At 47.0% G+C, this 27,998-nt stretch overlaps 2 protein-coding genes across 10 annotated transcripts in view; one reads left to right on the top strand and one right to left on the bottom strand.

Moving 5' to 3' along the window:
* Positions 1 to 27,980, top strand: GGA3 (golgi associated, gamma adaptin ear containing, ARF binding protein 3). Of its 9 annotated transcripts, XR_014019517.1 has the most exons (19): positions 8 to 140; positions 4,292 to 4,365; positions 6,767 to 6,851; positions 6,975 to 7,050; positions 8,811 to 8,909; positions 9,763 to 9,886; positions 10,164 to 10,267; positions 10,433 to 10,513; positions 10,888 to 11,025; positions 11,386 to 11,467; positions 11,572 to 11,688; positions 12,001 to 12,234; positions 12,539 to 12,609; positions 12,905 to 13,224; positions 13,431 to 13,654; positions 13,968 to 14,137; positions 14,327 to 14,437; positions 15,371 to 15,503; positions 15,883 to 16,307. XR_014019517.1 is itself a non-coding variant. In XM_081272715.1 (18 exons), the coding sequence occupies exons 1-18, from the start codon at positions 22 to 24 to the stop codon at positions 27,056 to 27,058; spliced, it is 2,397 nt and encodes a 798-aa protein (XP_081128841.1). In that variant the 5' UTR covers positions 8 to 21; the 3' UTR covers positions 27,059 to 27,977. The 9 variants fall into 9 exon arrangements, 8 of the variants coding, with proteins under 8 accessions (XP_081128845.1, XP_081128846.1, XP_081128847.1 ...); XM_081272715.1 differs by lacking the exons at positions 15,371 to 15,503; positions 15,883 to 16,307 and adding an exon at positions 26,891 to 27,977; XM_081272718.1 differs by having other exon boundaries at positions 15,371 to 16,307.
* NUP85 (nucleoporin 85) overlaps positions 16,939 to 27,998 on the bottom strand; it is a 30,505-nt gene continuing 19,445 nt past the window's right edge. The window contains exons 12-19 of the mRNA XM_081272724.1: positions 22,431 to 22,514; positions 22,215 to 22,280; positions 21,889 to 22,040; positions 21,059 to 21,176; positions 20,855 to 20,955; positions 17,802 to 17,953; positions 17,342 to 17,443; positions 16,939 to 17,073 (exon numbers count right to left, since the gene is read on the bottom strand). Of these exons, the coding sequence (XP_081128850.1) occupies positions 16,972 to 17,073; positions 17,342 to 17,443; positions 17,802 to 17,953; positions 20,855 to 20,955; positions 21,059 to 21,176; positions 21,889 to 22,040; positions 22,215 to 22,280; positions 22,431 to 22,514 (877 nt within the window). The 3' untranslated portion in view covers positions 16,939 to 16,971. The remainder of the gene's footprint in view (positions 17,074 to 17,341; positions 17,444 to 17,801; positions 17,954 to 20,854; positions 20,956 to 21,058; positions 21,177 to 21,888; positions 22,041 to 22,214; positions 22,281 to 22,430; positions 22,515 to 27,998) is intronic.

The following is a 27,998-nucleotide window of genomic DNA, read 5'->3' as shown; positions in this document are numbered from 1 at the left end:
GCTCACTCCTCTCAGGCCCCCATGCAGGCCCCGCCCTGGTTCAGCTCGTACGGACTCTCGCGAGGGTTGAGGCCGCGGGGTCGACCCGGGCGGCTGCAATATGGCGGAGGCGGAAGGGGAGAGCCTGGAGTCTTGGCTGAGTGAGTAACCGCGGCCGCTTCTGCCTGTCCTCGAGCCGCCGAGCGGTCCCTCTCCTCACCCCCCGTCCCCTCCCGGGCTCCGCGGCGGCGCCGCTTGGCGGCTCGCGCCCGGGCGACCCCTTGGCAAGCATCCGGCGATCACGCCCCTTCGCGAGCAGAGGGCCCCTCTCTGCAGCGCGTCCTCCCGCTCCCGCGCGAGGCGGCCGCAGCTTTGGGTCCTGTCGTGGCCCGACAGGCCTGGGGAGAGTGGCAAGGAAGTTCTCAGGGCTGACAGTCATTGGCGCTTTGGAGCTGATGGTAGGGCCGCTCCCGAGTGTGACTCCGGAATTCCTGCACCCCAGTCCCCTAGGAAGGGAAAAAGCTCCGTATTTGGGCTGAAGCTCGGGGGAGAGGTGGGTGCTGCCACCGGTACACACGCCTGGCAGCTTTAAAATCTTGACCATGGAGAACTGACAGCTTTGCTCAGGCAGAAAGCTTGAAGTGCTAATAATTTTCCAAAGATCGACGATAGACAACTGGTTTAAGTCGACATTGGGACTCCCTCACACGCACACACTTGATCTTCGCGACATAACACACTCTGAGTAAAGCGAAGAAGCAGTTGGAAGCTGTAACCATAAGCGATGTATTGCTGTAATTGTTAATTCACATTACTCTGAAAGAATGAGGGTTAACCTTAGCAGGCAGTATTTTGCTAAAGGGTTAATATGTGAACTTTCCTAAGGGCTAGACCCTCTGGGGGTCTCTTTCAGTGGAACAGATACTGGACAGGATAAGACAGAAAGATGTGGACATCCTGCCTTGTGCAGTATGCCTTACTGAGTAGTCTCCAAGTTCTTGAGGGTGATGGCTGTTGCCTCGAATTGCCTGACCTTTCTTAAGAAACCCATTTCAAGAGGTAGAACCTAGGCTTTAACAGAAGCACATTCCAAAAGGGAGAAAAGTAAAATTACATTTGCAAAGCCTGCTGTTGAAGGTAGGTCACAAAGTCTTTAATATATGTGGAACTAACTATTCTCCATGGAGATCAAAATGCTATATAGATATTCATTGAAATTGTTTACAAGTATCCTAGCAAAGAAGGTTATGCTGTCAAAAGTTTCTCAAAAAGATAATACCTTGACTGCAATCAAACTACCTGCCTAGAATCATATGTAGGATTTCACAGTGGAATTGGTTTGATTCAGATTTGGGGAGGGGGGCATATGGGAATTTGATTGGCAAATGATCCAGCAAGGAGATAGAATTTAAGCCAGGTCTTAAAGATTCAGAAAAATTGGCTAAGAAAACACTGGATTATTCTGAGTGCGTAATGCACGCAGGAGGCTGAGGCAGGAGGATCACATGTTTGAAACCAACCTGAACTACTTATGGAGACCCTGTCTCATTAAACAGAAGAAGAAGAACTGGGTATGGTGACACACACCTGTAATCTCAGCAACTCAGGAGGCTGAGGCAGGAGAATTGAAAGTCTGAGGCTCAAGAACTTAATGAAAAGGCCCTAAACAACTTAGACCCTGTCTTGATATTTTAAAAAAAGGACTGGGTATGTAGCTCAGTGGTAGGACACCTCTAGCTTCAATCCCCAGTACCAAAAGAAAGAAAAGGGGGGGGGGGGAACCACTGCATGGTGAAATGGAGGGAGCCAGTCTGTTTGTGGGCACAGAGAGAGCTGGAGTCACCCAGCACTGAACACAGTAATGTAGGTGTTTGGCTAGCTCAGGCAGTAAGCTCTTAGAGGGTCTGGTGAGAGATCAAGCTGGGAAGTTAGGGCCAGATTCTGGAAGAGTGGGTATTTTAGACCCAGAAGTTTAAATTTCTACAGTTATCAGGTCCCCACTCCTCTGGTACCATCAGTGTGTTAGGAGGATATAGGAGCTTTACATAGGATGTATTAGAAGTTAAGTAAACAATCGAGAATTAAGAAGGCAGGATTGGCACAGGAATAAAAAACAAATTTAAACAGATATTAGGCCAGGTAAGTGGCGCCACCTATAACCCCAGCAGCTCGGAAGGCTGAGGTAGGCAGGTTGCAAGTTTGAGGGCAGATTCAGCAATTGAGCAGGACCCTGTCTCAAAAAATTAAAAAGGCTATGGATGTAGCTCCATGGTAGAGCATCTGAGTTCAGTCCCCAATACCACAAAAAATGACATTGAGAAAGAAGGGACCCCAAGACTGGTGGGAATGGGTGAAGAAAGGCAAGGAATCATAAATGGGGTTTCAAGCCTGGATGTGTGGGAATAGGGGCCAAAACACATCCCCACCCCCAGAACTGATGATTGAACCCAGGGACTTGTACCTGCTAGTCAAGGAATCTACCACTGAACTACGCTCCCAGACTCCTTGCCACTTTTCTTGGTGGTGGGTATTGGGGACAGAATTCAGGGGCACTTGCCCACTGAGCCACATCCCCCGGCCTATTTTGTATTTTATTTAGAGACAGGGTCACAGAGTTGCTTAGCACCTTGCTTTTGCTGAGGCTGGCTTTGAACTCATTATCCTCCTGCCTCAGCCTTCCAAGCCACCGGGATTGTAGGCGTGCACCACCATGCCCAGCTTTCTTTTTTTTTTCTTTTAATGGTGGTACTGGGGATTGAACCCAGGGGTTCTCTATCATTGAGCTACATTCCTAGTCCTTATTTTTAAAAGTTTTTTTTAAATTTTGAGATGGTCTCGATAAGTTGCTGAGGTTCTTGCTAAATTGCCAAGGCTGGCCCGGAGCATTCTGTTCTGCCTCAGTCTCCTGAGTGGCTGAGAGTACAGGCCTGTGCCAACAAACAAGCTTTTGAATATGACACCAGTTAGAGAAAATAAGTCAGAAAGAATGAGTTTGCTTTTAGAGTCATATTTGTACCAAATTGGCGTTTGTAATTGTGTACGGTTTTGTCCAAATTTCCCTTTTTCCCATATATTAACCCAAAGAGCACAATTTCCTCAAGAGTGGCTCTGTGCCTTGAACTTCTGTAGTCCCTCCTGTGTAAAGTGCTGCTCATTCATATTCTCTGAACATCTCAGAAAGTTTCACCTGTGTTTCAAGACCCAACACTGCAGTTCATCCGTGATCCCTTTCCATCCTCTCTTATTTCTAAGTCACTGCTGTATGGAACTTGGCTTCCCTGGATTATCCGAGCCATGTTGGAATGGGGTACTCTGTGCTGCTGTCTTCATCCCTATGTGACTTTTGAGTTCCCATGAGAGTCAAGACTAACAATGGAATTAAGCTGAAAATGAGAGCTTGAAATCTAAAGGCACAGAGACAGAAGAGAATGAGATGAGACAAGTTTTCACCAGAGATCTGAAAATAGAAACCATGAGTCAGAACAGAGCCCCAGAGGGGCGGTTCTAGAAGGCAGGGTCTGCATGAGAGTCTTCACTGTCTCCCCTGCCAGATGAAAGAGAACGTTAAGTGGGTGGAAGGGCATGTTCCTCTGCTGGAGGAGCAGTAGGCTCATAGAGAGCTGGAGTCACCCAGCATCATCCCCAGCTGTTTCTCCCAGCTCCTGTGGTGACAGATATACCTTCTAAGCTGCTGGGAATCTGTTGCAGACACTGGAAAGTGGCACTGACCATGGCTCCAACTAGGGCTTTTTATGCCATGTGCAGGCAGAATGTTCCCTGTGGCAGTAAGAATGTTTTTAGGGAAGTGAGATTCTTAGAGGAGTGAACACATTGAAAAGTAGGTGGGAATGTTTCAGGAGGCAGGGATGCTGTAGGGAGAGGAGCAGGCCTGGGAAGAGTGCATTGTTTGGTGATTGTCCATTGTTTGTGGGATGGAGAAATCCACATTTTACTGTTTGGGAGATACTTTTCCCTTTGTGAACAGTGCAAACAGGTGGGCTAATCTTCTACTGTGAGGTTTGTGACTTTTACCAAAATGATAAAAGGGTGAGGGGAGGGGAGTTGACTCCTTAGACAATCTTATTTTTAAATCCTCCAGCTTCTTGGTGTTATGTGAAAACTTTAAAGCATCTGAAATGATAGCAATTAATAAGAAAATCACGCTAATGCTTGAGAAGATTTCAGAGAAGTGGTGGGGAGTCAGGCTTTTTTTGGGAAGGTGATAGCTAGGGGTTGGCTGTGGCAGTCTGTGCAGGATTGCTAGGCATTTCTTTCCAAATGACTGCCCTCGATTAAATTAATCTTCCTTCAGCTGGATGTGGTCTTGGTGCACACCTGCAATTCCAGCGACTCTGGAGGCTGAGGCAAGAGGATGGCAAGATCCAGGTCAGCCTCAGCAACTTAGTAAGGCCCTAAGCAATTTAGCGAGACCCTGTCTCAAAATAAAAAGGGACTGGCCAGGCAGGGTGGTGCTTGCCTATTATTCCAGTGGCTCGGGAGCGGGAGGCCGAGGCAGGAGGATCACAATTTCAAAGCCAGCCTCAGCAACTTGGCAAGACCCTGTCTCAAAATTAAAAAAAGGCTGGGGATGTGGCTTCATGATTAAGTGCCTCTGGTATTAATCCCTGGTACCAAAAAATAAAAAGGACTACAGGTGTGGCTCAGTGGACTATGCCTCTAGGTTCAATTCCCAGTGACCCCCCCCCCCACCAAAAAAAAAAAAATTCCTTTCCTTCAAGCTTGACATTTTGAAGGGCTTTCTAATTTTCTTTCAAGTTTGAGAGCAAACCACCTTCTTTTCCTCTAAAACACAAACTTTAATTGCCTATTTATTTATTTATTTATTTTGCAATGCTGGAATTTGAATCCAGGGCTTCCAGTCTGCCCTACCTCTCTTTTTGACTTCTTATTTATTTATTTATTTATTTACTTACTTACTTACTTACTTATTTTTAGTTTTGAGACAGGGTCCAATCGATTGCCCAGGCTGATATCCAACTTGAGATCCTCCTGGCTTAGTTCGGGGTTTTTTTTATTTAAGAAAACACTCACAAACTGGCATAGTAATCCCAACCACTCAGGAGAGGAGGTAGGAGGATCACAAGTTTGTGGCCAGCCTGCACAATTTAGCAAGGGCTGGGATGTACCTTAGTGGGTCAGTCCCTAGTATAAAACAAACAAAAACAATAAAGACCGCAGTCATGAGAAGTCGGAATGCAGAAATTTCTAACAGCATTCCTTGTTGGGAAGGCTGTTACTAGGTACAAGAGGAACATGGATGTTTAAGAGCTTGTACCTCTTAGTCTTCCATTTGTCTTCTGAGCTTAGAGGCCTAAATTTAGCAAACAGCTTGAGAATTCTTTCTGGAAAAAGGCAGACTCCAGATCTGAGTCAGAGACAGGAATCCATTTAAGCACCCTCAACTGGGCCATCCTCTATAAGCACAGATCCCAAGGCTAAAGAGGAGGAGGACCCAAACCAAATATTACCAAATTTTGTACTTAGCACTGGGATTTTCAACCCTCAATGACCCTCCCCTCAGAGACTCGCTATCATTTGTCTTTGTGTATAATTGTGGCAGGCTCTTTAAACCTGAGGGTGCTGTATACTCAAGCTAAGATTTTGTTTGTGTGGTCCCAGGGATAGACTGCACAGTGGTTGGTGTTTACTAGAGGCTCAATATGTATTGCTGGCCTGACAGTAATGAGAATTGTGTGCAATGTAAAAAGCATTTAAACTGGGCTAGGGATGTAGTTCAGTGGTAGAGTGTTTGCCTAGCATGCTTGAGGCCCTGGGTTTTATCCACCCCCCCCCTAAAAAAAAGTTTAAACTATTAAGGAAGGTTAGTTTTGAAGTATTTTTGCGTGTGTGGGATGGGTACTGGGGATTGAACCCAAGGGTGTAGCTTCAAAAGTGTTTTTGAAGGATCTATAGAAAATACATTTTGAGTTGGGTATGGTTGCACACACCTGTAATCCCAGTAGCTGGGGAGGCTGAAGCAGAAAGATTACAAGTCAAATTTGAGGCCATCTTTAGCAACTTTTACAAGAATGTAAACAACTTAGAGACCCTGCCTCAAAATAAAAAGGCCAAGGATGTAGCGCAGTGGTAAAGTGCCCTTGGGTTCGATTCCCAGTACCAAAACTAGAAAACTCAAGTTTTGGGGCTGGGGATGTGGCTCAAGCAGTAGCGTGCTCGCCTGTCATGCGTGCGGCCCGGGTTCGATCCTCAGCACCACATACCAACAAAGATGTTGTGTCCGCCGAGAACTAAAAAAAATAAATATTAAAAATTCTCTCTCTCTCTCCCTCTCCCTCTCCCTCTCCCTCTCCCTCCTCTGTCACTCTCTCTTTAAAAAAAAGAAAAAAAAAAGAAAACTCAAGTTTTTTAATGTAGTCTAGCCTGACTTTAGTTTCTCCAGGAAACACTTCTTGGTATCCCTACTTAATGGACATTTAGCTCATTTTTATGAAGCTGGAATTATCTATATTTGTTATATTTGCCTATTTTACAAAGGTATTATTTATTTGTGAATATTTTATTCATTCACGTTTATCCTTTGGATCCTGATAAGCTCTGTGAAGCTGAGGGTTTTTTCTTTCATGTGTGATTTCCAAAATACTCAGCAGAAAGCAGGGTTTATATTTGCTGCTTAACTGAACTATTGAGGCTTCTCTATGAGACAAGAAATTTGGAAGCAAACTCTTCTTGGTGCCTAAAAATTGTGAAGAAAAACTATCATGTCCTCCTTGTTCTTCGTAACTGTTGTCCTTTGTTCTGTCCCAAGATAAAGCTACCAATCCTTCCAACCGCCAAGAGGATTGGGAATACATAATTGGCTTCTGTGATCAGATCAACAAAGAGCTTGAAGGGTAAGTCTCAGCACTGCTAGGGGGCAGGTGGAAAAGCTAACAGGAAAAACCCAAAACTAGCCAAGAAGGGCTGGCCAGGTAGGCCTGGGTCAGTGCATTGACTATGGTCTACTTGTCCCCCAGGCCCCAGATTGCCGTCCGACTACTAGCCCACAAGATCCAGTCTCCACAGGAATGGGAAGCAGTACAGGCCCTGACGGTAGGTGTTCACTCTGAGTTGACAGCAGTGGCCTCACTTGCATGGGCCTTTCCTCATGTACCCATTGGGCCTTCCTCGGTGGTTCTCAGGGCTCATACCGAAAGGCCAGCAGAAAATTCTTGATACAGAATAGATGTGTCTAGAACATTTTCAGTCAGCCAATCCACAAGTGTGCATGCCACTGGGCCAGGCCCTGAGGCTTTAAAGATGACCAAGGTGCCACCTCTAGCAGCATGACTACACGGTTAGTGTAAGAGGTAGAGCTGCCAAGGGAGGGAACCCAGACCCAGAGCCTTGGGCCCAGCATAGGGCTTGGAAAGTCTTTTGGAAGTCTTGATAGTTAAGAGTTGGCCAGCTGAAGAAAAATGAGGTGAGCATAGTGTGTTTTGTAGCTGAAAGTACTGCCTGTACCAGTGGAGGTATTACCTTGTCAGGTGAGAGCTCTGGGTGATCTTAATTGAGATTAAGGGATTCAGGATGAGGTACTGCATGTCACTCCATTACCTCTCACTCCTCCCTAAACCAGAAAGCAATGAATTCAGGGGAACCCAGGATCCCCCTTGACTTCATTCATGTCCGGAAGAGGCAGAAGCTCCAGAGGGTGCTTGGAGGCCCATGTGCACCTGTCTACTGCAATCACTTAAGATAGTGATTCTTGCTGAATGTGGCACATGCCTATAATCCTATCAGTTCAGGAGGCTGATGCAGAAGGATTGCAAGTTTGAGGCCAGCCTCACCAACTTAATGAGATCCTAAGCAACCAAGTGAGACCCTGTGGCTCAGTGGTTAAGCAACACTGAGTTCAATATCTAGTACCACCTGCCCACCCCCCCACCCCCCCCAAAAAAAAAACACGTGATTTGCAAGATGGGCACTTTTGCCCCACAAGGAACCTTTGGCAGTGTGTGGAAATGTTTTTAGTTGTTGGGGGTTTGGGGATGTTATTGGCATCTAGTAGGTAGAGGTCAGGAGTGCTGCTAAACATCCTAGAATGCACTGGACAGTCCCCATAGCAGAGCAGAGTGACCAGTCCAAAACATCAGCCTATATTTGAGAAATCCTGCTTTAAAGAAACAAGCCAAGACGGGGGGCTATGGGTTGTGGCTCAGCAGTAGAGCGCTCAGCTCGCACGTGCAAGGCCCTGGGTTCGATCCTTAGCACCACATAAAAATAAATAAATAAATAAATAAGTTATTAAAAAAGAAAGAAAAAGAAACAAGCCAAGAAAAGGAGCCCCAGGCTTCATGGGGCACATTCCTCCATATAAACTGCAGGTACTGTTGGCCATGGGCAGCACAAGAATGCGTAAATGGAGGGCAGGGGAGGGAAATCATTTTGTCAACTAATTGGAAATAACATTATCTCTGCTGCACCACCCCACCCCCAAAAAATGTTGGTTACCTTGTGGAAAGAACTTTGGGCACTGTACCTGAACCTGTTTTCCTCATGTTTAACACACGAGAACAGTTTGAGGAAGGCACCTTCCAGGTCTGGCGGCCAGGCTGTCTTGGTGTCTGGGTCTCAGTGTTTCTTACTGTAGCTCCTGTGTAGCATCCCTAGCATAGGTGCTGTTTGAGGGCTGTGTAGTGGTAAGTGATCCTTGGGTTTGATTTGCACAGTTCCCCAAGGCCGAGTGCCCACTTCTTAGGATGGGCTCCTTCACCTAGAAGTATTTCCTCAGACAGTCTGGGTGCCAGCAGTCCAGGTGGTGCCTGAGCCCAGAGCCGCCACACCGAGCCCTATCCTCTTCGTGGCTACAGGTATTGGAGGCGTGTATGAAGAACTGTGGGAGGAGATTTCATAACGAAGTGGGAAAGTTCCGGTTTTTAAATGAGTTAATCAAAGTCGTCTCTCCAAAGGTCAGTTGATAGTAGTTCCTCCCTTATAAGGACTTTTTTCTGTTTCTCCCCATATCCCATCTTACTTTCTCTGCTCAGCAAACATCTCCGTGGAGCTAATCCTTCATGTCCTGTTCTTGCAGAGGTAGGCCCTGTAGATAGTGGAATGACTGAACAAGCCACATGGCTGGCAGTCTCCTCTGACAGGCTCCCAGTCTAAATGTGGCAGTAGCTGTGCATATGCCCAAGAACATGGTCCTGGCAGTGAGGAACTCCATACTCTGAACACACAGCAGTTGTGGCTCTTCTGACTTATCTTACAGGCTATGAGGAGCTGGCTGCCCTCATTGCTCAGCTGTCCAGGTTCTGTTGCCTAACTCCAACTTAAAGCAGAGGGAACAATTTTCATGCAGTGACATTCTTGTCCTTTAAGATAAAATTAAATTAGCTAGGTGTGGTGGTACACACTTTAATCCCAGCAACTTGGGATGCTGAAGTCCCAGCCAGCCTCAACAGCTTAGAGAGACCCTGTCTCAAAATAAAAAACAAAAAGGGCTAGTGATGTAACTCAGTGGTAAAGCACCCCTGGGTTCAATCCCTAGTACTGCAGAAAACAAGATAAAATGCAATTGTATTTCAGGTAGCTTATGTGTGGGGCTACAGTGACAAGCTCCTGGCTTCCCAGCTAGCTACACAGCCATGCCATAGGGAGGTCCTTCCCCTCCCCTGTTCTGTCACACATCTTCACACCTGCTGGGCTTAAGTAGGCTTGGGAACTATCTAATGAGTGATTATGTAGTTGCTGTGAAGAGAGCCTAACTCTTTGCTTCCAAACTATAATTACTAGGTTTTCCCATTTTCTTTTGCCTCCTAGTACCTGGGGGACAGAGTGTCTGAGAAAGTGAAGACTAAGGTCATCGAGTTGCTTTACAGCTGGACAATGGCCCTGCCAGAAGAAGCAAAAATCAAAGATGCCTACCATATGTTGAAGAGACAAGGTACATATCTACCTTCTCTCAGTCTCAAGGTAGTCCTGGAAGACTGGAAAGAGGAAGAAAGCTCGAGAATGTTGAGGTCCCCAGACTCACTTTCTTCCTCCGAAGAGAGTAGGGCTTTTGTTAACAGAGCAGGGGTTAGCTGGGATTATGGTGGGCTTAGATATGAGAAACTGCCCTATCTCTGGTCTTAATCATTTGATGTGGCCTTGATGTGTGAGGAGTAGGGACAATGTGACTACATCCTAGTGCATGCTCTGCTGCTTGTGTCTCCTTTCAGGCATTGTGCAGTCTGACCCACCAATCCCCATGGACAGGACACTGATCCCTTCTCCACCACCTCGTCCCAAAAACCCTGTTTTTGATGATGAGGAGAAATCTAAGGTAAAGAACATTCTGGACCTCAGGATCTCTCAGGGAGCAGGTGGCAGCCAGGAGAAACATTTGGCTTGGTGCTGTGGGGAGCTCCGGGTTCTCCCTGGTGGTGGTGAGTCAGGGGTGGTTACGCAGTGCCGATTCTGCCTTCACTTTAGTATTCTTCTCTTCTAGCTTTTAGCCAAACTGCTGAAAAGCAAAAACCCAGATGACCTGCAGGAGGCAAATAAGCTCATCAAGTCCATGGTGAAGGAAGTGAGTGGTCCTTGGTCCTCTGGGTGTGGGTTGGAGGAGTGGGTGGCTACAGAGCAGAAGTCTTCCCTGGGACAGTTAGGCCATTTTCCCACTGCCACCAGCCTTCACCTGGAGCAACTGAAAAGAGAAGTGTTGTAGCTCCCTGGAGGAGAATGGAGTAGAAGAGAGGAAAGACAGAGGGTAGGGATGTTGGGAGTGGGGGTTGTCACTGTAAAAATATGACTGTACGGTGGGTCCCAAGGCCTGTGGTCCCAGGAACCATGCACTGGGTATGGCCTTTTGTGCCATGGGGTAAGCAGTTAGCCTCCCCTCATGGGAGTGGGAAGACGGGCCGTGTGAGCCTACTCTCTCCTGGACCCTCTTGGTTGAGGCAGGATGAGGCTCGTATCCAAAAGGTGACCAAGCGCGTGCATACACTGGAGGAGGTCCACAACAGCGTGAAGCTGCTCCATGAGATGCTGCTTCACTATAGCCAGGAGCACTCATCAGAGGCAGACCGAGAGCTCATGAAGGTAGGCCGCCATCCGCTGGAGCTGTCCTGTCAAGGGCACGCTTACTGTTGATGGGCCTGTTTATCTGCATGACAGCAGGAAACTGGAGGGTGGTGCCCTGCCTTACACATGACATCAGCTAATGTGCCCTAAATGGAAGAGCTGGGCGTGAACCTGAGTCTGTGCCTCTAGAGATGGCAGCCTTAGGGATGCTGATGCTAATGTTGTGGCCCCGGCTGTAACTGGGTAGACACTGAGTTCTGAGACCCATGCCAGCCTGGGAGGCAGGAAGGGGCTTGCTTCAGTAGCCAGTGTGTAGGCTAGCTACACGAGGGTGTGCACTCTGGTCCCAGCTCTGTAACTTTGTCCAAATCTCTCTAGGAGTTGTTTGATCGGTGTGAGAATAAGAGACGGACATTATTTAAATTAGCCAGCGAGACAGAGGACAATGACAATAGTTTGGGTGAGTGAAAAGGAAAGCAATTGGCAATAATGAGCCAAGAATTTGAATAAGTGTGTGGGAGTTGTCATTGCCAGGAGTGACAACTCCTCTCTCTTCTGCTCTAGGGGACATCCTGCAGGCCAGTGACAACCTCTCCCGGGTCATCAACTCTTATAAAACAATTATTGAAGGGCAGGTCATCAATGGTGAGGTGACCACCTCAACCATGCCTGACTCTGAAGGTAAAATTTATGGTTCCTCATACCCTCTAGATAGCCTCAACTCCCCTCCAAGGAGCCCTGGGTACAGGTTGAACGTATGCAACCCATAGCATCTGAGGGGATTCTAAGCCACTCCAGTGGTCCTCCAGCTTTCTAGAGGTCTGGATAAAGCAGGTCCCTACCTGCTTTATCCGGAGTGTTCCCTGGAAGAAATGCCATTGAATTAGGCCCAAGGCTAGAGTGTCAGCTGTTATGCCCAGGGTCCTGCTCCTGCTGTTGCACAGCCATTAGATGATTCGATTATTCTTATTCCCCTCCTGTTGACCCATCCAGGAAACAGCCAAGGCACTCTCATCGACCTTGCTGAGTTGGAGACACCTAACAATTCATCCCCAATGTTGGCCCCAGCACCTGCCCCACTCCCCTCAGGCATCCCTGTCCTCCCTCCACCCCCTCAGACCTCTGGACCTTCACGCAGTCGCTCATCCAGCCAGGCCGAAGCTCCCACAGGGTTCAGCAGCACAAGCAACGCCCTTTCCTTGCTGGATGAGGAACTGCTTTGCTTGGGTATGTCCTGGAGGGCAGCTATATGGGACTCCTCCTGGTAGGTCCCTTAAAGAAAGAAAGGCATGTGGAATGAAGAGGCCCAGAGCCTCTAGTGTGTTTATTAGTCAAGTTCAGTGTCCCTCAAGGGCACCAGGTCTATGTCCCAGGGGATTCTGGGGTAGACATGTGCACTCAAATCTTGTTCTGCTGCTCTTTTCCTGGGCGACCTCTCAATATCTGTATGTGAGAAAGGAAAGGGATCCCTACCCCTGGAGCTGGTGCTGGGCCCAGAGCCTCTTCTCATCCTATTCTTCTATATTCTCAGGCCTTACTGACCCAGCCCCTACTGCTCCCCCCAAAGAATCAGCTGGAAACAGCCAGTGGCACATGTTCCAGGTAGGGGCCCATTCCTGAGGATGTCACTGAAGTACCCAGGGACCCTCACTTATCAGTATCCTCTCTCCTGACCTGTGCTCAGCTGCATTTAGTTGGAGCCTGGCTGTCCTTGCCCTCCAGAGCACTACCCTCTGCAGCTGGAAACATGTTTCTTCCAAGTACTTGTCTCTGGCCCTGTCCTTGGAGGGCACCTGGTCCAGCAGGCTGTGTGATAGGGTATGGGGGAATAAAGTGTCCCTGGTATTGGCAACAGGCCCTCCCAGCCCTTTGCTCACCTGTCATTTTTCTTGCACAGAATCAACAGTCCAACCTGGACTTCTTCTGCCCCAGGCCAGGGCCTGCTGTCTGCAGCTCCTCAGATGGGACCCTGCTCCCATCCTCAGCCCCTGCCTCAAGTACCTCCCAAGCTCCACTGCGGCGTCCCTTCCCAGCTCCCATGGTCCCTTCCAGTGTACCTGCCCCCAGTGCAGCCTCCTTCATGTTCTCTTCTGGACTCACCCCAGCTCTGACTCCAAAGGCTGAACCTGTGGCCCCAGAAAGCCATGGCTCAGCACTGGGTGACAGCACCCTGAACCACCTGGATGCCCTTGATCAGCTTCTGGAAGAGGCCAAAGTGTAACGAGTGGGAAAAGAGGTGGGGTGGCTGAGGGTTGGGCCTAGTGTACAGAGCCAGCAGAATGGGGATCCTTTTGGGTTCTATCAGGACTGGAAGCTGGAGTTTGGGGTGGCTAAAGGCCATTGCTGTCCTGGAGATCTTTAGTGAGGGGTTGACCCAGCAGCTCTGGCCCACTCTCTGATTTACTTTCTCTCCTGCTTCCCAGGACCTCAGGCTTAGTGAAACCTGCCTCCTGTTGCTTTTCGCCCGGAACCACCGCCTCCCCACTGCTCCCTACTTCCACCCCAGCCAAGCCTCTTCTGACCTTCTCCACTGGGCCCGGCAGCCCTCTCTTCCAGCCACCAGCCTTCCAGTCCCAGGGCAGCCCCATGAAAGGGCCTGAGCTCTCCCTGACCAGTGTCCATGTGCCCCTGGAATCAATCAAGCCTAGTAGGTGTTGGAGATGGGAGGTGGGGCCACAGCCATGGTGTTAGAGGGTGTGGTGTGGTGTTTGCTCATGTGCATGCTCAAACGTTCTTGGAGCTGAGTGTCTGCTTTCCTCCTGTCTCAGCTTGTTTGTTGCAGCTGTATGACCTTAGGCCCCCCTCAACAGAGGGCCTTTCTCTGACTCCATAAGGGAGCACTGTACTTAAAGGCCATACTGTAGCCTTTTTGCCACCCACTTGACTACAGCAGGCACCACCGGGCTCCAGAATGTCTTTGGCACTTGCTCTTATCACACTTAATATGCCTCTTCTTGCAGGCAGTGCCCTTCCTGTGACAGCCTATGATAAAAATGGCTTCCGCATCCTCTTCCACTTTGCCAAGGAGTGCCCACCTGGACGGCCTGATGTGCTGGTGGTGGTGGTGTCCATGCTGAATACAGCTCCCTTGCCTGTCAAGAGCATTGTGTTGCAGGCTGCAGTGCCCAAGGTACTCATGGACCCCTGGGTCTTCCAGAGACCAAAATTGCCTTTGTCTTGAACACAGCTGTACCTTGAGGGCCTCTTGGTAGCCAGCAGATGGCAGTATGTGTGTATCCACTGGGACCAAACTGAGTTCTATCTTGGGTACCTGCGAGCTCTAAAGAGAGTTCTGGAAGAAGCTTCTCTTTATTTTCAGTCAATGAAAGTGAAGTTGCAACCACCTTCTGGGACAGAACTCTCTCCATTTAGTCCCATCCAGCCACCTGCAGCCATCACCCAGGTCATGCTGCTAGCCAATCCAATGAAGGTGAGCAATGGGAGAACCCAAAGGTCTCAGCTACCCTAAATTAGGATCTTGAGACAACCTCCCAGCCTGCAGTGTGTCACCTACAACATAAAACCCCTCCCTTTGCTGCCCCAGCAATAAGTGCCTGAGTGTGGGTGGACATGATGGGTACAGGGATTGGCCCTCAAGCACAGAGGACCATGAGAGGGTAGCAGGGAAGAAGGCATCCTGCTGAGGGACTCCCTGGCCTGGATCTCACCTGCTGCCCTCTGTCACAGGAGAAGGTGCGGCTTCGGTATAGGTTGACCTTCGCCCTGGGGGAGCAGCTCAGCACAGAGGTGGGCGAGGTGGACCAGTTCCCTCCTGTGGAGCAGTGGGGGAGCCTATGACCTCAGAGGACGCTGTGATCTCTACTTTGAAGCCAGGCAGGCTGCTTGAGACGGAGAGGGCTCCAGTCCACTTATTGACGGCAATGCTTGTAGCTTTGACATGGAACAGGGGCGTTTCTACTGGGAGCCAAGCTGCAGCTGTGATAATCTCTCCTTCTTGGGCCCCTAAAAGGACCTGTTTTTATCTACCTGTGTGACTTGAAGTGGCCATATACCGTCAGGGGTGGGGAGTGGCCCCTGGCTTCACTGCTGTCCTGGGAACATGGGCTCCAGGCATGGAGTAGGTTTTCCTTTCTACTGGCATTTCCTGGTGCCCAGGGGTGGGCTCTAAAGAGGTTTCTGGGCCACCTCAAGAACCAGGTCCTCACTCTGCAGAGGCATGGTGTGAGAGGCTGCTGCCCCTATTGCTTCCCCTGCCATTAGGCTCTGCTGGTACCCTCAACGAGGTGGGCAAGGCCAGTGGCCCAGTGAGGAGCTAGAATACTCCAGGTTCTCCACCCTGTCCTTTGTAAGCAGCGGCAACCTGCAGTGGCCCCTGAATGAGTTTTATGCTCATCCCTGGCAGTGGCAGACTGTCCTATGAACATCTCAGCAGGACATGGAACCCAGCCTTGCAGAAACAGAACTTGGCCTCATCACAGCCTCAACTAGGGATAGGAAAGAAAATGGAAGAGAACCAGTTTCCCCTTCAAAAGCAGGTACTGGAGCTTTCTGGGAAGAGTAAATCTCCTGCCATACAGACAGGCCATCCTACTCACTACCTCTTGCTTGGCATGAAACAAACTGCTGTCCTTCCCTTAGAATCTCTGAAGGGGAGGACAATTCGTCCCAACCCCCTGCGTCATCCTGCTTTGGCCTTCCCCTCTTCCCACCAGATGGTGTGTGGTGTGGCACTCATGGGTGGACCCAAGAGGCCTCAGGGTCAGGCACACTGCACTAGATTTATGTCCTTGTGTGGTACAGAAGCCTCAATGTCCCCCAGCTATGAAGGGGTACTGTCAGCAAAATGTTGGGTCTGGAGGTGATGAGATGAGAGCCATGCTTGAACCAAGTCACCAGACCCTATTGCTTCAACAGTGCTCAGTCCCAACTGCTCCTGGGCCAGGGACACTAAGCCTCACAAGGCAACAGGAAACTACCACCAATTGCCACAGAAGCTGGGAAAGGTCAAACAGCTCAGTTGGACAGGCTCAACTATCCAGCATCTGTGGGGAATTGAAGGTGGCACAAACTGCATCCCCTGGTCCCTCTGCCCCCACCAGGCTTCCTTGCTATATATTCAGAGGTCATCTCACCTGTCCGTCCCCTGACTGTAGCAAGCAGGTTCCACTGCTTCATCAGGACAGGTCAAAAATGAATTCTTTTCATAACTTAAGGAATAAATCCAAGAGCTTTTCAGAGACTGGCTGCTATAGCCCTGGGAATGTCCATGGGATTACTATGTGGACATGTACATTTATAATATGCTTTAGACATTAAAGTTATATGAGTGTTACCCGTTACTATTGAGGTCACTACTTCATGGCAAAAAGCTGTACTGAATGTACCAACTCCACTGCCCTTGTTTTGCTGCATGTTGAATAAAAACCATTTTCTCCCTACATGGAATCCTTCTAATACAGACACCAATGTTGAAATTGTCTGTGTTAAAAGTATAGGCTTCTGAAGCCATAAAGGGGAAAAAGAAAAAGTTGGATGATGGAGTTTTCCAGATGATTTGAAGTAAGCCAAGGTCTCTGAACCATAAGTAAAACACTAAGGGCTCTTGTTTGAATTTCCACTTACAAGCAGAAGGACACCACACTCATTGTTCCTAAATCGGGGTGGCTTCTTTAAGGAGATAAGGAAAGACAGTTCTGTGTCACTGAGAACACAAGCCAGGTACAATGGCACACACCTGTGGTCCCAACTACGTGGGAAGGTAAGGCAGGAAGATCCTTTGAGTCGAGAAATTTGGGGCCACCCTGGGCAACATAGCAAGACCCACCTCAAGAATGAAAAGAACATAAAACAACCATTTTCTTCATTTTTGTCACCTCAGGTTCAGAGTAGACACGAACAGAAAGATTATAAAAATTTGCCTTGTACTTGCAAAAGAAAACGTTTAATTATTTTTAAAAATCTATATATACATTGCCATATAGTTGCAGCAGTTCTCAGCTGACCTCAAGAACCTTCCAATGAGCCTTCTCTTATAATTGCCCGAGCAAGATTCCGGGCCAGAGCGAGTCTCAGCATTTCCACCTTAGTGGTTTCTATATCGTCGTCCTGAAAAGCAGAGAGCCAACATGTGTTGCAGAAAATCTTCAAAGATACACAGAGTAAGAGTATGCAGAGGGCCACAATGCAGCTCATCAACAGGGGAAAAACATGGACCACTGCCCCCTAAAATGTGGCACGTCGACTACAGGCTAAGCAGAAACCAAGAGGCACACGTGCTAGACCAATGTTTTAGGGGTACAGGGCAGGGGAAGGAAAGCCAGACAGCCATTTCCTGTCTTCACTGTGGAAGCATCAAACTGGAAGTTAAACTGACCTGTAGTCGCTGGGCATCAGGCTCTGCACGCTCTGGCTTCCCTGAGCTCAAGTCCTCCAGACATCGCATCAGCTCGTATGTTTGTTCTGCTGAGAAAATCACCTGGGGGAGAGAAGCTTCTTCACTTAGCTGCTCTCCAGCCAAGGCCAGAGAAAGTCGGCCCTCTGTGCCCTTAAGAGAAGTACTTTGTATGTGGTGCCATGGAGGATGGAGCAGCATCAGAGTCTTGACATTCAGCCCTCTAAGCTTCTACTCAGGCCCTGGACAGAGGACTGTTATGGACAGCTGCTGTCAACATTTTTTTGGAGTGACTACTGGATTTGTAGCATGGATGCTTGGGGAGAATACACAGGCAAACAACTACTTCAGAGAAAACATGAATATGGGCCATGACTACAGAACAAAGCTGTCAGGAATTATAAAAGGCAGAAAAGAAAATCCCCAGGAACTTAAGCCTTACCTGTTTCTGTTCCAAAAGGGGCAGGGCATCTGTGAGCAGAGTCATCCAGAAAGAGCGGGGTGCAATCTGGGAAGTCATCAGAGACAACAGGAGAGACGCAGCATCCCCAAAGCGCTTCTCTCCATATAATCGGTGGAACTCACGGTATTTTCCTATCAAGCGGAGGGAAAACCAGGTCACCTGCAAGCTCCCAGGTGACATGTAGATCACTCAGGACCCAGACAAGAGGAAAGGGATCCTAGATCAGCCATTCCACAGAACAGGGAGAAGTTTCCAGAGCTGTCTCTAAGTTCGCAGATCAATGATAATCAAATTCAGAAGTTCCAAAATACTGGCTTTGAAGAGCTCCCAGAGCCAAATGTGGGAAACTTATCAGCATCAAAAGAAGTCAAGAGTCCTGGATTATAACAGACTGATGATATTCCACAAATCCCCAATCAAATAATAAAGAAGGGAACACTTCCTTACAGTAAGACACTAGCTAATACACAGGAGCAACAATCTAGAGGCAGAAGTGTAGTGAGGAAAAGACATTCAAATCACCCAAACCATCTTCCCACCAATCTCTAAATCACAGGGGAAAAGAGTGCATCATGAGCCACCCAGCCTACTCTACTCTAGCTACATGCTCAGAACACCACCAACAGCAGTAAGGGAACAGACAGCTCACCAATTCCATTCACAACATCTCAGTGTGCATTCCTGCCTCAAACAGCATTGAATCTAATCGGGAAAAATCTGATAAACCCAAACAGAACATTCTACAAGGGTGGGTCTGTGCCTTCAAAAATATTAAGATAAGCTGGGGGCTGGGGATATAGCTCAGTTGGTAGAGTGTTTGCCTCACAAGCAAGACCTTGGGTTCAATTCCCAGCCACATGGGAAAAAAAAGATGGGCAAAGTGACACAGCAGAATTACAAATCAGAGATCAGCCTCAGCAACTCGGCAAGACCCTGTCCCCCAAAAACATTTTTTAGGGGCTATGGCTATGGCTCAGTAGAAGAGCACTTGCCTAGCACATGTGAGGCACTGGTTCAGTCCTTAGCACACATAAAAATATAGGCATGCTCTCCATCTACAACTACAAAAAAAAATTTTTTTTTTTTAAGGACTGAGAATGTAGTTCAGTGTTAAGCACTCATGGATTCAATACCCAGTGTACCCCACCAGGAAAAAAAAAAAAAAAAAAAAAAGGAAGATGAAGAAGCACAAAGAGGCTGGGTGTGGTGGCACATGTCTGTAATCCCAGAGACTTGGGAGGCAGATCAGAAGTTCAGGGCTGGCCTGGGCAGCTTAGTGAGACCCTGTATCAAAAAATAAAAATAGGCTTAGCATTGTGACTCAGCGGTAGAACACTTCCTAGGTCGTGTGAGGCACTGGGTTTGATCCTCATCACCACGTAAAAATAAATAAAGGTATTATGTCCATCTACAGCATTTTAAAAAAAAAAAAAAAAAAGGCTGGGATTGTAGCTCAGTAGCTTGCCTGGCAGTTGTGAGGCATTGAATTAGATTCTCAGCACCACATATAAATTAATAAATAATAAAGATCCATCAACAACTAAAAAAATTTTTTTTAATTAAAAAAATAAAAAGGACTAGGGATGTAGCTCAGAAATATAGCACTGGTCTATCATGAGTGCAATCCTCAATACCACACACACAAAAAAGCACATAGAGATGGGGCATAATGGAGTACTCCTGTAATCCCAGCTACTCGGGGGCTGAGACAGGAGAATCACTTGAGCCCAGGAGTTTCAGGCCAGCCTGAACAAAATAGCAAAACCCATGTCTTACCAAAAAGTAAAAAAAGAAAGAGGCACTAAGGGTTTTGGGGTGTAACTCAGTGTTCAAATTTTTAAAGTGCCTGCTTAGCTAGCATGCATGTCACTTGTGGTTCAATCCTCCTGCCAAAAAAAAAAAAAAAAAGGCATAAAAAAAGAGGCACTAAAGAAACATGGCAGCTAAATTCGTGATCCTGGATACAACTAAGAAAATTAATGGGGCAACTGAATACAATCAGAATGTGGATTATGGATTAGATCAGAATACTGTATCAAAAATGGATCTCTTGCCCCCACCTTTTTTAATGGTACTAGGGTACAGGGGTGCTTTATCACTGAGCCACATCCCAATTTATTTTTTATTTTGAGACAGGCTGTTGCTAACTGCCCAGGCTTGCCTCAAACTTGCCATCTTCCTAAGGAGCTAGGATTACAGGTATGTATCACCATGCCTGGGAGGTTTCCTGTTTGTGATAACTATTATTCTTACACACTGAGGAATTTATGGAGAAAGGGGAACAGTATCTTCAACTTACTCTCAAACTGGTCCCAAAAGAATTGATCAAGCAAGAAAGAATGATAAATGAGGCAAAAAATAGGTAATTGCTGAATCTGGAAAACCTGTACATGGAAGGTCCTCATTTCTCATACTAATTTTGCAACTTTTCTCTATTTGAAATTGCTGGAAAGTAAAATGGTACTACAAACTGCAGAATCTAGCACACAGAATTCTATGTGGTTTGCTATATGGGTTTACCAAGAGAAAAACACCTGGACAAATGTAGAACATTCCATCCAATCTGCACAAGTGTCCACATTTTTTTTTTTTTTTTTTTGGTACCAGGGATTGAACTCAAGGACACTCAACCACTGAGCCACATCCCCAGCCCTATTTTGTATTTTATCAGAGACAGGGTCTCGCTGAGTTGCTTAGTGCCTCGCTAAATTACTGAGGCTGGCTTTGAACTTTCGATCCTCCTGCCTCCGCCTCCGCCTTGCACGTGCTAGGTGAGCGATCTACCTCTGAGCCACAACCCAGCCCCACGAGTATCCACTTTTTTTTTTTTTTTTTTAAAGAGAGTGAGAGAGGAGAGAGAGAATTTTTAATATTTATTTTTTAGTTCTCGGCGGACACATCTTTGTTGGTATGTGGTGCTGAGGATCGAACCCGGGCCGCACGCATGCCAGGCGAGCGCGCTACCGCTTGAGCCACATCCCCAGCCCACAAGTATCCACTTTTAACCAGTGGACATAACACAGAAGACTCACCCAGGAACGTTAGCCGATCACTAAGCATCATGGCTGGCCCCAAGTTGTCAATGAGATCCAAGTCGGAAAAGCAACCTCGCTCACAGTAATCCTTGAGGAATCTGTAGCACCAACCAGAGAAAATCAGAGCAGCAGTCCTGGCCCCACCTCCTTAACCTTCAGTCTCCCAAACAATTCCTGGGAGCCAGCACCAGCTGCACCCACCTGTCTGACACAAGTGTGGCAAAGGCGGCATCTTTGGCACGGATGCTCCAAGAGAGGGCAGAGCCCAGACGGTTGTTGCGGACAGCCTTCATAGCCAAGATCTTACAGATGCTGCGGACTTTCAGGGTAAAAGACAAAAAGTGAAGCCTTGCAGCCCTTAATCCATTCAGGACCTCTGCAGGGCCAGGTTTTCCCACAACATCACTATAACTCAAAGCCTATGAGCTCCAAACACAGGCAGGTCATTAGAACAAAATGCTCCTGTGTTTGTAAACAACGGTGTCCTTGCTTTGTTAACAGCATATTGAAAGACATACCCTATGGGATTTGCTTTATGAGTGGCTATGCTTTCAGGGGTGGCAAAAAGATGTTTGCTCCTCCCCACATGCCAACCCCTCCATTATCTGTCCATATACTTAAAAATCTATCTTCCTTTGGGTCTTCAACACCATGTGCTTTCAGAGATGGTCATAAATGTGCAAGTTCCTTTGAGAAGAGGAGTAAAGTAGGTTTTTATCATTCAGAGTGGGGGAGGAGGGCAGATCTGCTCACATTCAACCCTGTGTTCCTGCTGAGCTATGAAAGGCCTCTGTATCATTTCCCCAGCTGTGCTTGGCCTAGCTGGCAGCAACCTAGACAGGAAACAGTGTTGACTCTAGGCCTGAGCTCCTAGACTGAGAAGTGGGACAAGATCTTTACTAAAAAAATGAATGCTAGTGTTCTTCACGTCCCAGGTGTGACTGGTGAGAAAGCTGGTGTGATGTCAGCAGAGTTTGGCCTCAGCGTGCCCAAACATCCCAGAGGGTAAGCTAGGAGCATGGCCAACTCACCCTGTTCAGTCATCTGCCGCTGTTCACAAATTCGCAGCACCTTGAGGGCTTTCTGCTCTGTGTTGAGAGGGATTCTCTCAATGTGCAGCTCCAAAGAAACTCGGCCCAGTTCAGGACAGTAGTCAAAGTAATCCACCCCTAGCTGCCAAAGGCTGCAAAGATCCAAAGAGAAAATGTGGTTAGCTCAGGGGCTGCCCTGTAGATGTGAGGTCTGGAGGCAAAGCCTCACTTCCCCAATCCTCTGTAACCCCCAAGAAGTCAGAAAGAACAATCCAAGAGCCACTGGCACTGATGTGCTGGAAAGCAGCCTCCCTGTGTGGCCTTACCTGTGATGAGCAAACAGTCCTGAGGCATATTCCAATAGGAGGAATTCTCTCATGTTGGAACCAAAACTGGAATAAGACATAACACAAGACCAGACTCCAAGCCTGCTCCATTTGGACCCCATTAGTAGCCCAACCTCCCTTCCAGGCATTCAGCCTGTACTACACTTGAAAACCTGGTGGTGGCAAGAAGAGGTTTGCAGTGTCAAGTTTACTTACTAGAGGTTGTGTGCCTGGAGAAGCCTACAGTGATCCAGCAGGTCTGTCAGGTGGGCCACAAACCACCAGTTGCTCAAGGCAATGCTGCAGGTTCAGACATCAAAGCAAAAAGGATATCAGAGAGAAGCCACATCCCCCGTGAGTGGGGTATGAGCAGAACTCCACATCCTGCACTTCAGAAAGATGGGGGGATATCACTCCTACATGTTAGGATGGCTGTTATCAAAAAGTCAAAAGATAGAGCAGGTACAATGTCACCAGCCTGTAATCCTAGCAACTGGAGAGGCTGAGGCAGGAGGATCATGAATTCAAGGCTAGCTTCAACAACTTAGGAAGACATATCAAAATAAAAAGGACTGGGGATGTAGCACCTAGGCTCAATCCCCAGTAGGAATTGGGGAAAAAGGAGAAAAGGGAATCCTGGCACACTACTGGTAGAAGTGGAAACTGGTACAGCCTTTATGAAAGACATTGCAGAGATTCCTCAAAAAATTAGTAAAACAACCAAATCACGTGGCTCAGTGGTTAAACACCCCTGGGTTCAATCCATGGTAACAAAACAAACTACCAAATGATCCAGCAATTCCACATGTGGAAATACATCCAAAGGAACTCACTATCTCAAAAGAGCATATTCAACAGTCAAGGCACAGAAACACATCCACTGATGGATGAATGGATAAAGGAGATGTAAGAGACAGACAGATTGACTGATAGACAGATTTCCATATATGTATATACAAATATCATTTAGCCTTTAAAAAAGAAGGAACTCCTATCACTTGTGACAACATGGATGAACCTGAAGGACACTGTGGTAAGTTAAATAAGCCAGACACAGAATGACAAATGCTACATGATCTCACTTATATCTAAAAACAGGACAGAGTAGAATGATTACCAAGGGTTCTAGAGGATGTGGGAAATGTGGAGATGTTAGTCAAACTTTGTTAAAAGGTGAATATGTACTGAAAACCTAATGTACAACTTGGTGACGATAGTTAATAAAGTACTGAATACTAAAAGCTGTTGATCCATGTACAATGGCAATGCCTATAATCCCAGTAGCTCAGGAACCTGAGGCAGAAGGATGGCAAGTCAAAGCCAACCTCAGTAACTTAGTAAAACCCTGTCTCAAAATTCAAAAATAGCTATGCACAGTGGCGTACGCTGGCAAACCCAGCGGCTTGGGAGGCTGAGGCAGGAGGATCGCAAGTTCAAAGCCAGCCTCAGTGAAAGTGAGGCACTAAGCAACTCAGGGAGACCCTGTCTCTAAATAAAATACAAAATAGGGCTGGGGATGTGGCTCAGTGGTCAAGTGCTCAAGTTCAATCCCCAGTACCTGCCCCAACCACAAAGAAATTAAAAATGAAATAAAAGGGCTAGGGACATGGCTCTATGGTAAAGAACCCCTGGGTTCAATCCCCAGTACCCATAAACAAACAAACAAATAAAATCTGTTGAGAGATCTCAAGTCTTCTTAACACACACACACACACACACACACACACACACACACACACAGGACAACTATATGAGATGATGGATATGCTAATTAATTTGACTGCCATAAATACTTCACATTGCAAATGTCCATAAAGATCAAAACATTATGTCTCAGGGCTGAGGATGTAGCCCAGTGGTAGAGCATTGACCTAACATGTGGAAGATCTTGGGTTGGATCACCAGCATTACAAAAAAAACATAACAAAAAACATGTCTGGCCTCTTGTGATGGTGGCAGGCAAACTATAATTCCAGCTACTTGGCAGACTGAAGCAGGAGGATCTCAAGTTCAAGACTACCCTGGGCACTTAGCAAGAACCTGTCTCAAAATAAAAAAGGACTGACAATGTAGCTTGGTGGTAGAGCACTTACCTAGCATGTGTGAGGCACTAGGTTCAATCCCCAGCACCGCACACATACACAAAAAATTCTTTTTTATTTTTAGGTTTTATTTGTACTATGGATTTAACCCAGGAGCACCTAACTACTGAGCCACATTCCTAGCCTGATTTTTTTTTTAAATTGTTTTAATTTTTATTTTTTTAGTTGTTAATGGACCTTTATTTTATTTGCTTATTTATATGTGGTGCTGGGAATCAAACACAGTGCCTTACACATATGAGGCAAGCGCTCTACTGCTGAGTGACAGCTCCAGCCTGATTGATTTTTTGAGACAAGGTCTAAGTTGTTTAGGGCCTTAAACTTGTAATCTTCCTGCCTCAGCCTCCCAAACAGCTGGGATTATAGGCATATGCCACCCTGCCCAGCATAAAAATCCTAATTCTGAAGATATGTTCAACCAGTATTCCTCATACTTGGATATACATATGAATTAGCTGGGGATTTCATGTTTGTTAAAAATGCAGATTCAAGCTCCTCAGGAGGCTGAGGCAGGAGGACTATGAATTTGAGACCAGCTTGGGCAACACAGAAAGACCTGTACTCAACAAAGCAAACAAACAAAAGAAAAGCAGGTTGTGGTAGATTTCGTGGCTATATGCATAAATTCCTTGGTTCCCCAACACCAAATTTTAAAAAGGCAGCAGGGGAGTGGAGGTGACAAGGCATCAAGAGGAAAGGTCTCCTAGCCTCCAGGAACAGCAGCTGCTGCCCAGACTTCTAGTTGACAATTATGTCCAGAGGCCAGGAAGTGGTTATGGGGGGACCCCAGACTGAGAAGTCACCAGACATGCTCTAGTCTGCTCAAATGCCACCTAAAAATGGAACAAAGGGCTGCATGGTGTTTCCTGAAGGATCACAGCAGCCAACGATGCAGTTGATCAGTGACTACTGAAGGCCTCAGCAAACTAACAGCATGGTTAAAGTGACTGATTCCAAACTAAGAGCTGACCAAGGCCACCCCATCTCCCTGAAGGGTCAGGCAACCACAGAGCTACATTTGAGATCTCCTCATACAAACTCTGGCTATTTCTAAGACGGCAGCTTATATGCAGAGCAGGTGGAGAGCCTGGTGTCCAGATGGGGAAGACTTAAGGAAAAGCTCCAAAATAGTTGCTGGAAAACAGAAGAACTGTGGAGGCAGAAAGAACACCTACAGTGAAGGTGAGGACCCTGTGGACGCAACTGTAACCCCCAGTGGATAGTGGGACCCACACTGAGGCCAATATCACCTGACTCCAACTCATCTTGCTTTCTGGTGGCTTTATAGTAATCATGGTTGTCACTCCCTTTTCCTGACCCAGCCCTACTTTTCTGGAAATGAGTGAGGTCTGCAAAGTACTGCTGCACCGATTAAGGTTACAAACTGGGCCAAAACAAAAGAATCTAGATTCAGCAGATTTTAAACTGCACATCTTGCTTTTTGAAGGAAGTCCTATTGCCTTTTAGTTCAATATTTCTGGAGAACCTGAAGGGCAGTAAGAAACTACGAACACCTTGGCTAACTCACTTAAGTGCTTGCCAGTCCTACTTCCTTTGGCAAGTCTCTCAAGGCAGGCAGGGAGGAAGCTAAACTTCAGAGGACCCCTGACATGGCTTTCCAACTCTGGGTTAACAGGCAACCATGGCTACACAGTGCCGACCACAAACTCATGGCCCTCAAGCAGAGCCTGAGAAACCAGGGCCTCTGATTCAGAACCTCTGGCTACTCTTTCTGCCCCTGAGGATCTTTATTTATTTATTTATTTGTTTATTTATTTATTTATTTTTAAAAATTTTTTTAGAGAGAGAATATTTTAATATTTATTTTTTAGTTATCGGCGGTCACAACATCTTTGTTTGTATGTGGTGCTGAGGATCGAACCCGGGCCGCACGCATGCCAGGCGAGCGCGCTACCGCTTGAGCCACATCCCCAGCCCTGCCCCTGAGGATCTTGCAGTTTTCGTGGGGGTTAACCACATGCACAAAGGAAACCTCCCTTCTCGCACCTTTAAAAAGGATTCCTCTCATCCACCTATAATGGAGCAGTCACGAACCAGCTGAACCCCAAGCATCAAGGCTTCCCACACCACCAGCCACATTCCATGAAGACACTTTCTGGGAAACTGTTCCTGAATCTGAACAATTGAAGCCATGGGAAACCAAGTGCTCATAGGACCCTGACTCAATCATTGCCCATCCATGAGGACATGGTTTCTAAAACTCCACTACTGCTCTGAAGACACTATATCCTAAAAGTTCTGAGGAGTTCAATTCCTTGTCCACAGTGAACAGGAGTTAGCTTCTTGCTAAGACACAGGCAAATACTGAGGTGTACACCAGCAGACCACAGATCCTGTACTGCTTATGAGGCACAGGCGCCTGGACAGCGCTACAAGCCTAACACCACCTTCAACACAACTGCTGTGATTATGTGATTCAGAAAATCCACTAATCTACTGCCACTTCCCTCTCTTTCTTCTGTCACTAGGAATGGCAGGGTGGTCTCCCTATCTACTGTCCCTGCACCTAAGACAGTTGGTCTGCTCAAATCTGTTTTATTCCTAAAATTCCAGATCTGGCTTATGATGGAAGTCCTGGTGGGACTCACTGCTGAAAGGGAGAGCAGATGCAGGAAGACCTATGGCTTAGAACTGCTGGAACAGACACCAGTGAGGCCAGATGATGAGGTGTATGCCTCCGTGAATACATGTGTGTCTTTTGAAGTTATTCTAACTATATAAACACTCCCTACCCCAGCATCACCTATTTACAGGCTTGTGAAAACAACACTGACATGAAATTCATACACCTGTAATCCCAGCAACTCTGGAGGCTAAACTTAGAAAGATCTTGTCCCAATTCTAGTATCATTTTTGTGAAGCTCTTGGCTTTCTTTTGGCCAAAACAAGAAAAACATGTGACAAAGGGAAACCCTTCCCACATCTACTAAAACAGATCCAGTCGAGGTCAGTGAGCTTGCTACTAAACAAAGCCTATTGATACCCCTTCCAACCTCATCCCTTCCCAGCAATCTTCAATACAACACCCACTGTCCAGGAAAGGTAGATGCTTATTGACTTACTGTATATGATACTTCTGGAAAGCCTTCCTTCAATTCATTATGTTAGACACTCCCTTTCCTGCCTCACCAGAGGCTTTCCAATGATGGGACAGCCTTTGGGGAAAAGGCTAGAAATCTCAGCCCTCAGCCCATTAGTTTGATTCCCCTGATAAAACTAGAATGAGACTGCTGGGAAACACTGTCCTGTAACAGGGTAGTATGCTCAGTTGGTGCCAAGAACCAGGTTTGTTTTATCTAGATTTTAAATATCAAAGTAATTTCCTACAATGTTATTTTAAATAAACATCCCCAAAATAGAAAGAACAGGACTGGGATACAACTCAATTGGTAGAGTGCTTGCCTCATCTGCACAAGGCCCTGGGTTCAATCCACAGCACACCAAAAAAATAAAAAATAAAAAGGAAATAGTTACAAACACTATAGCCCTCAAGCCTCAGGGAAGCTCCCAAATTCATCCATAGAGAAGCTATTATCTGCCTGCATCTGGACAGGAAGGGGAGCTGGACACGTGTCTCTTCCAAATTTCAGGCACTGCCAATGTGAGAATCTTATTAAGGCATGCACCTGTAATCCCGGCAACTCTGGAGGCTAAACTTAAA

Source organism: Spermophilus citellus (assembly GCF_964194105.1).
Source record: "Spermophilus citellus genome assembly, chromosome: 17".
Lineage (NCBI taxonomy): Eukaryota > Metazoa > Chordata > Mammalia > Rodentia > Sciuridae > Spermophilus > Spermophilus citellus.
The sequence above is the reverse complement of the archived record's forward strand: the minus strand, read 5'-3'. Positions and strand labels throughout refer to the sequence as shown.

Coding starts and splice junctions, on each gene's coding strand:
- GGA3 (XM_081272715.1), top strand. CDS start 22: ATGCAGGCCCCGCCCTGGTTCAGCTCGTACGGACTCTCGCGAGGGTTG. Junction 7,051..8,810: donor AAGCAGTACAGGCCCTGACG/GTAGGTGTTCAC, acceptor TCGTGGCTACAG/GTATTGGAGGCGTGTATGAA. Junction 8,910..9,762: donor TCAAAGTCGTCTCTCCAAAG/GTCAGTTGATAG, acceptor TTTGCCTCCTAG/TACCTGGGGGACAGAGTGTC.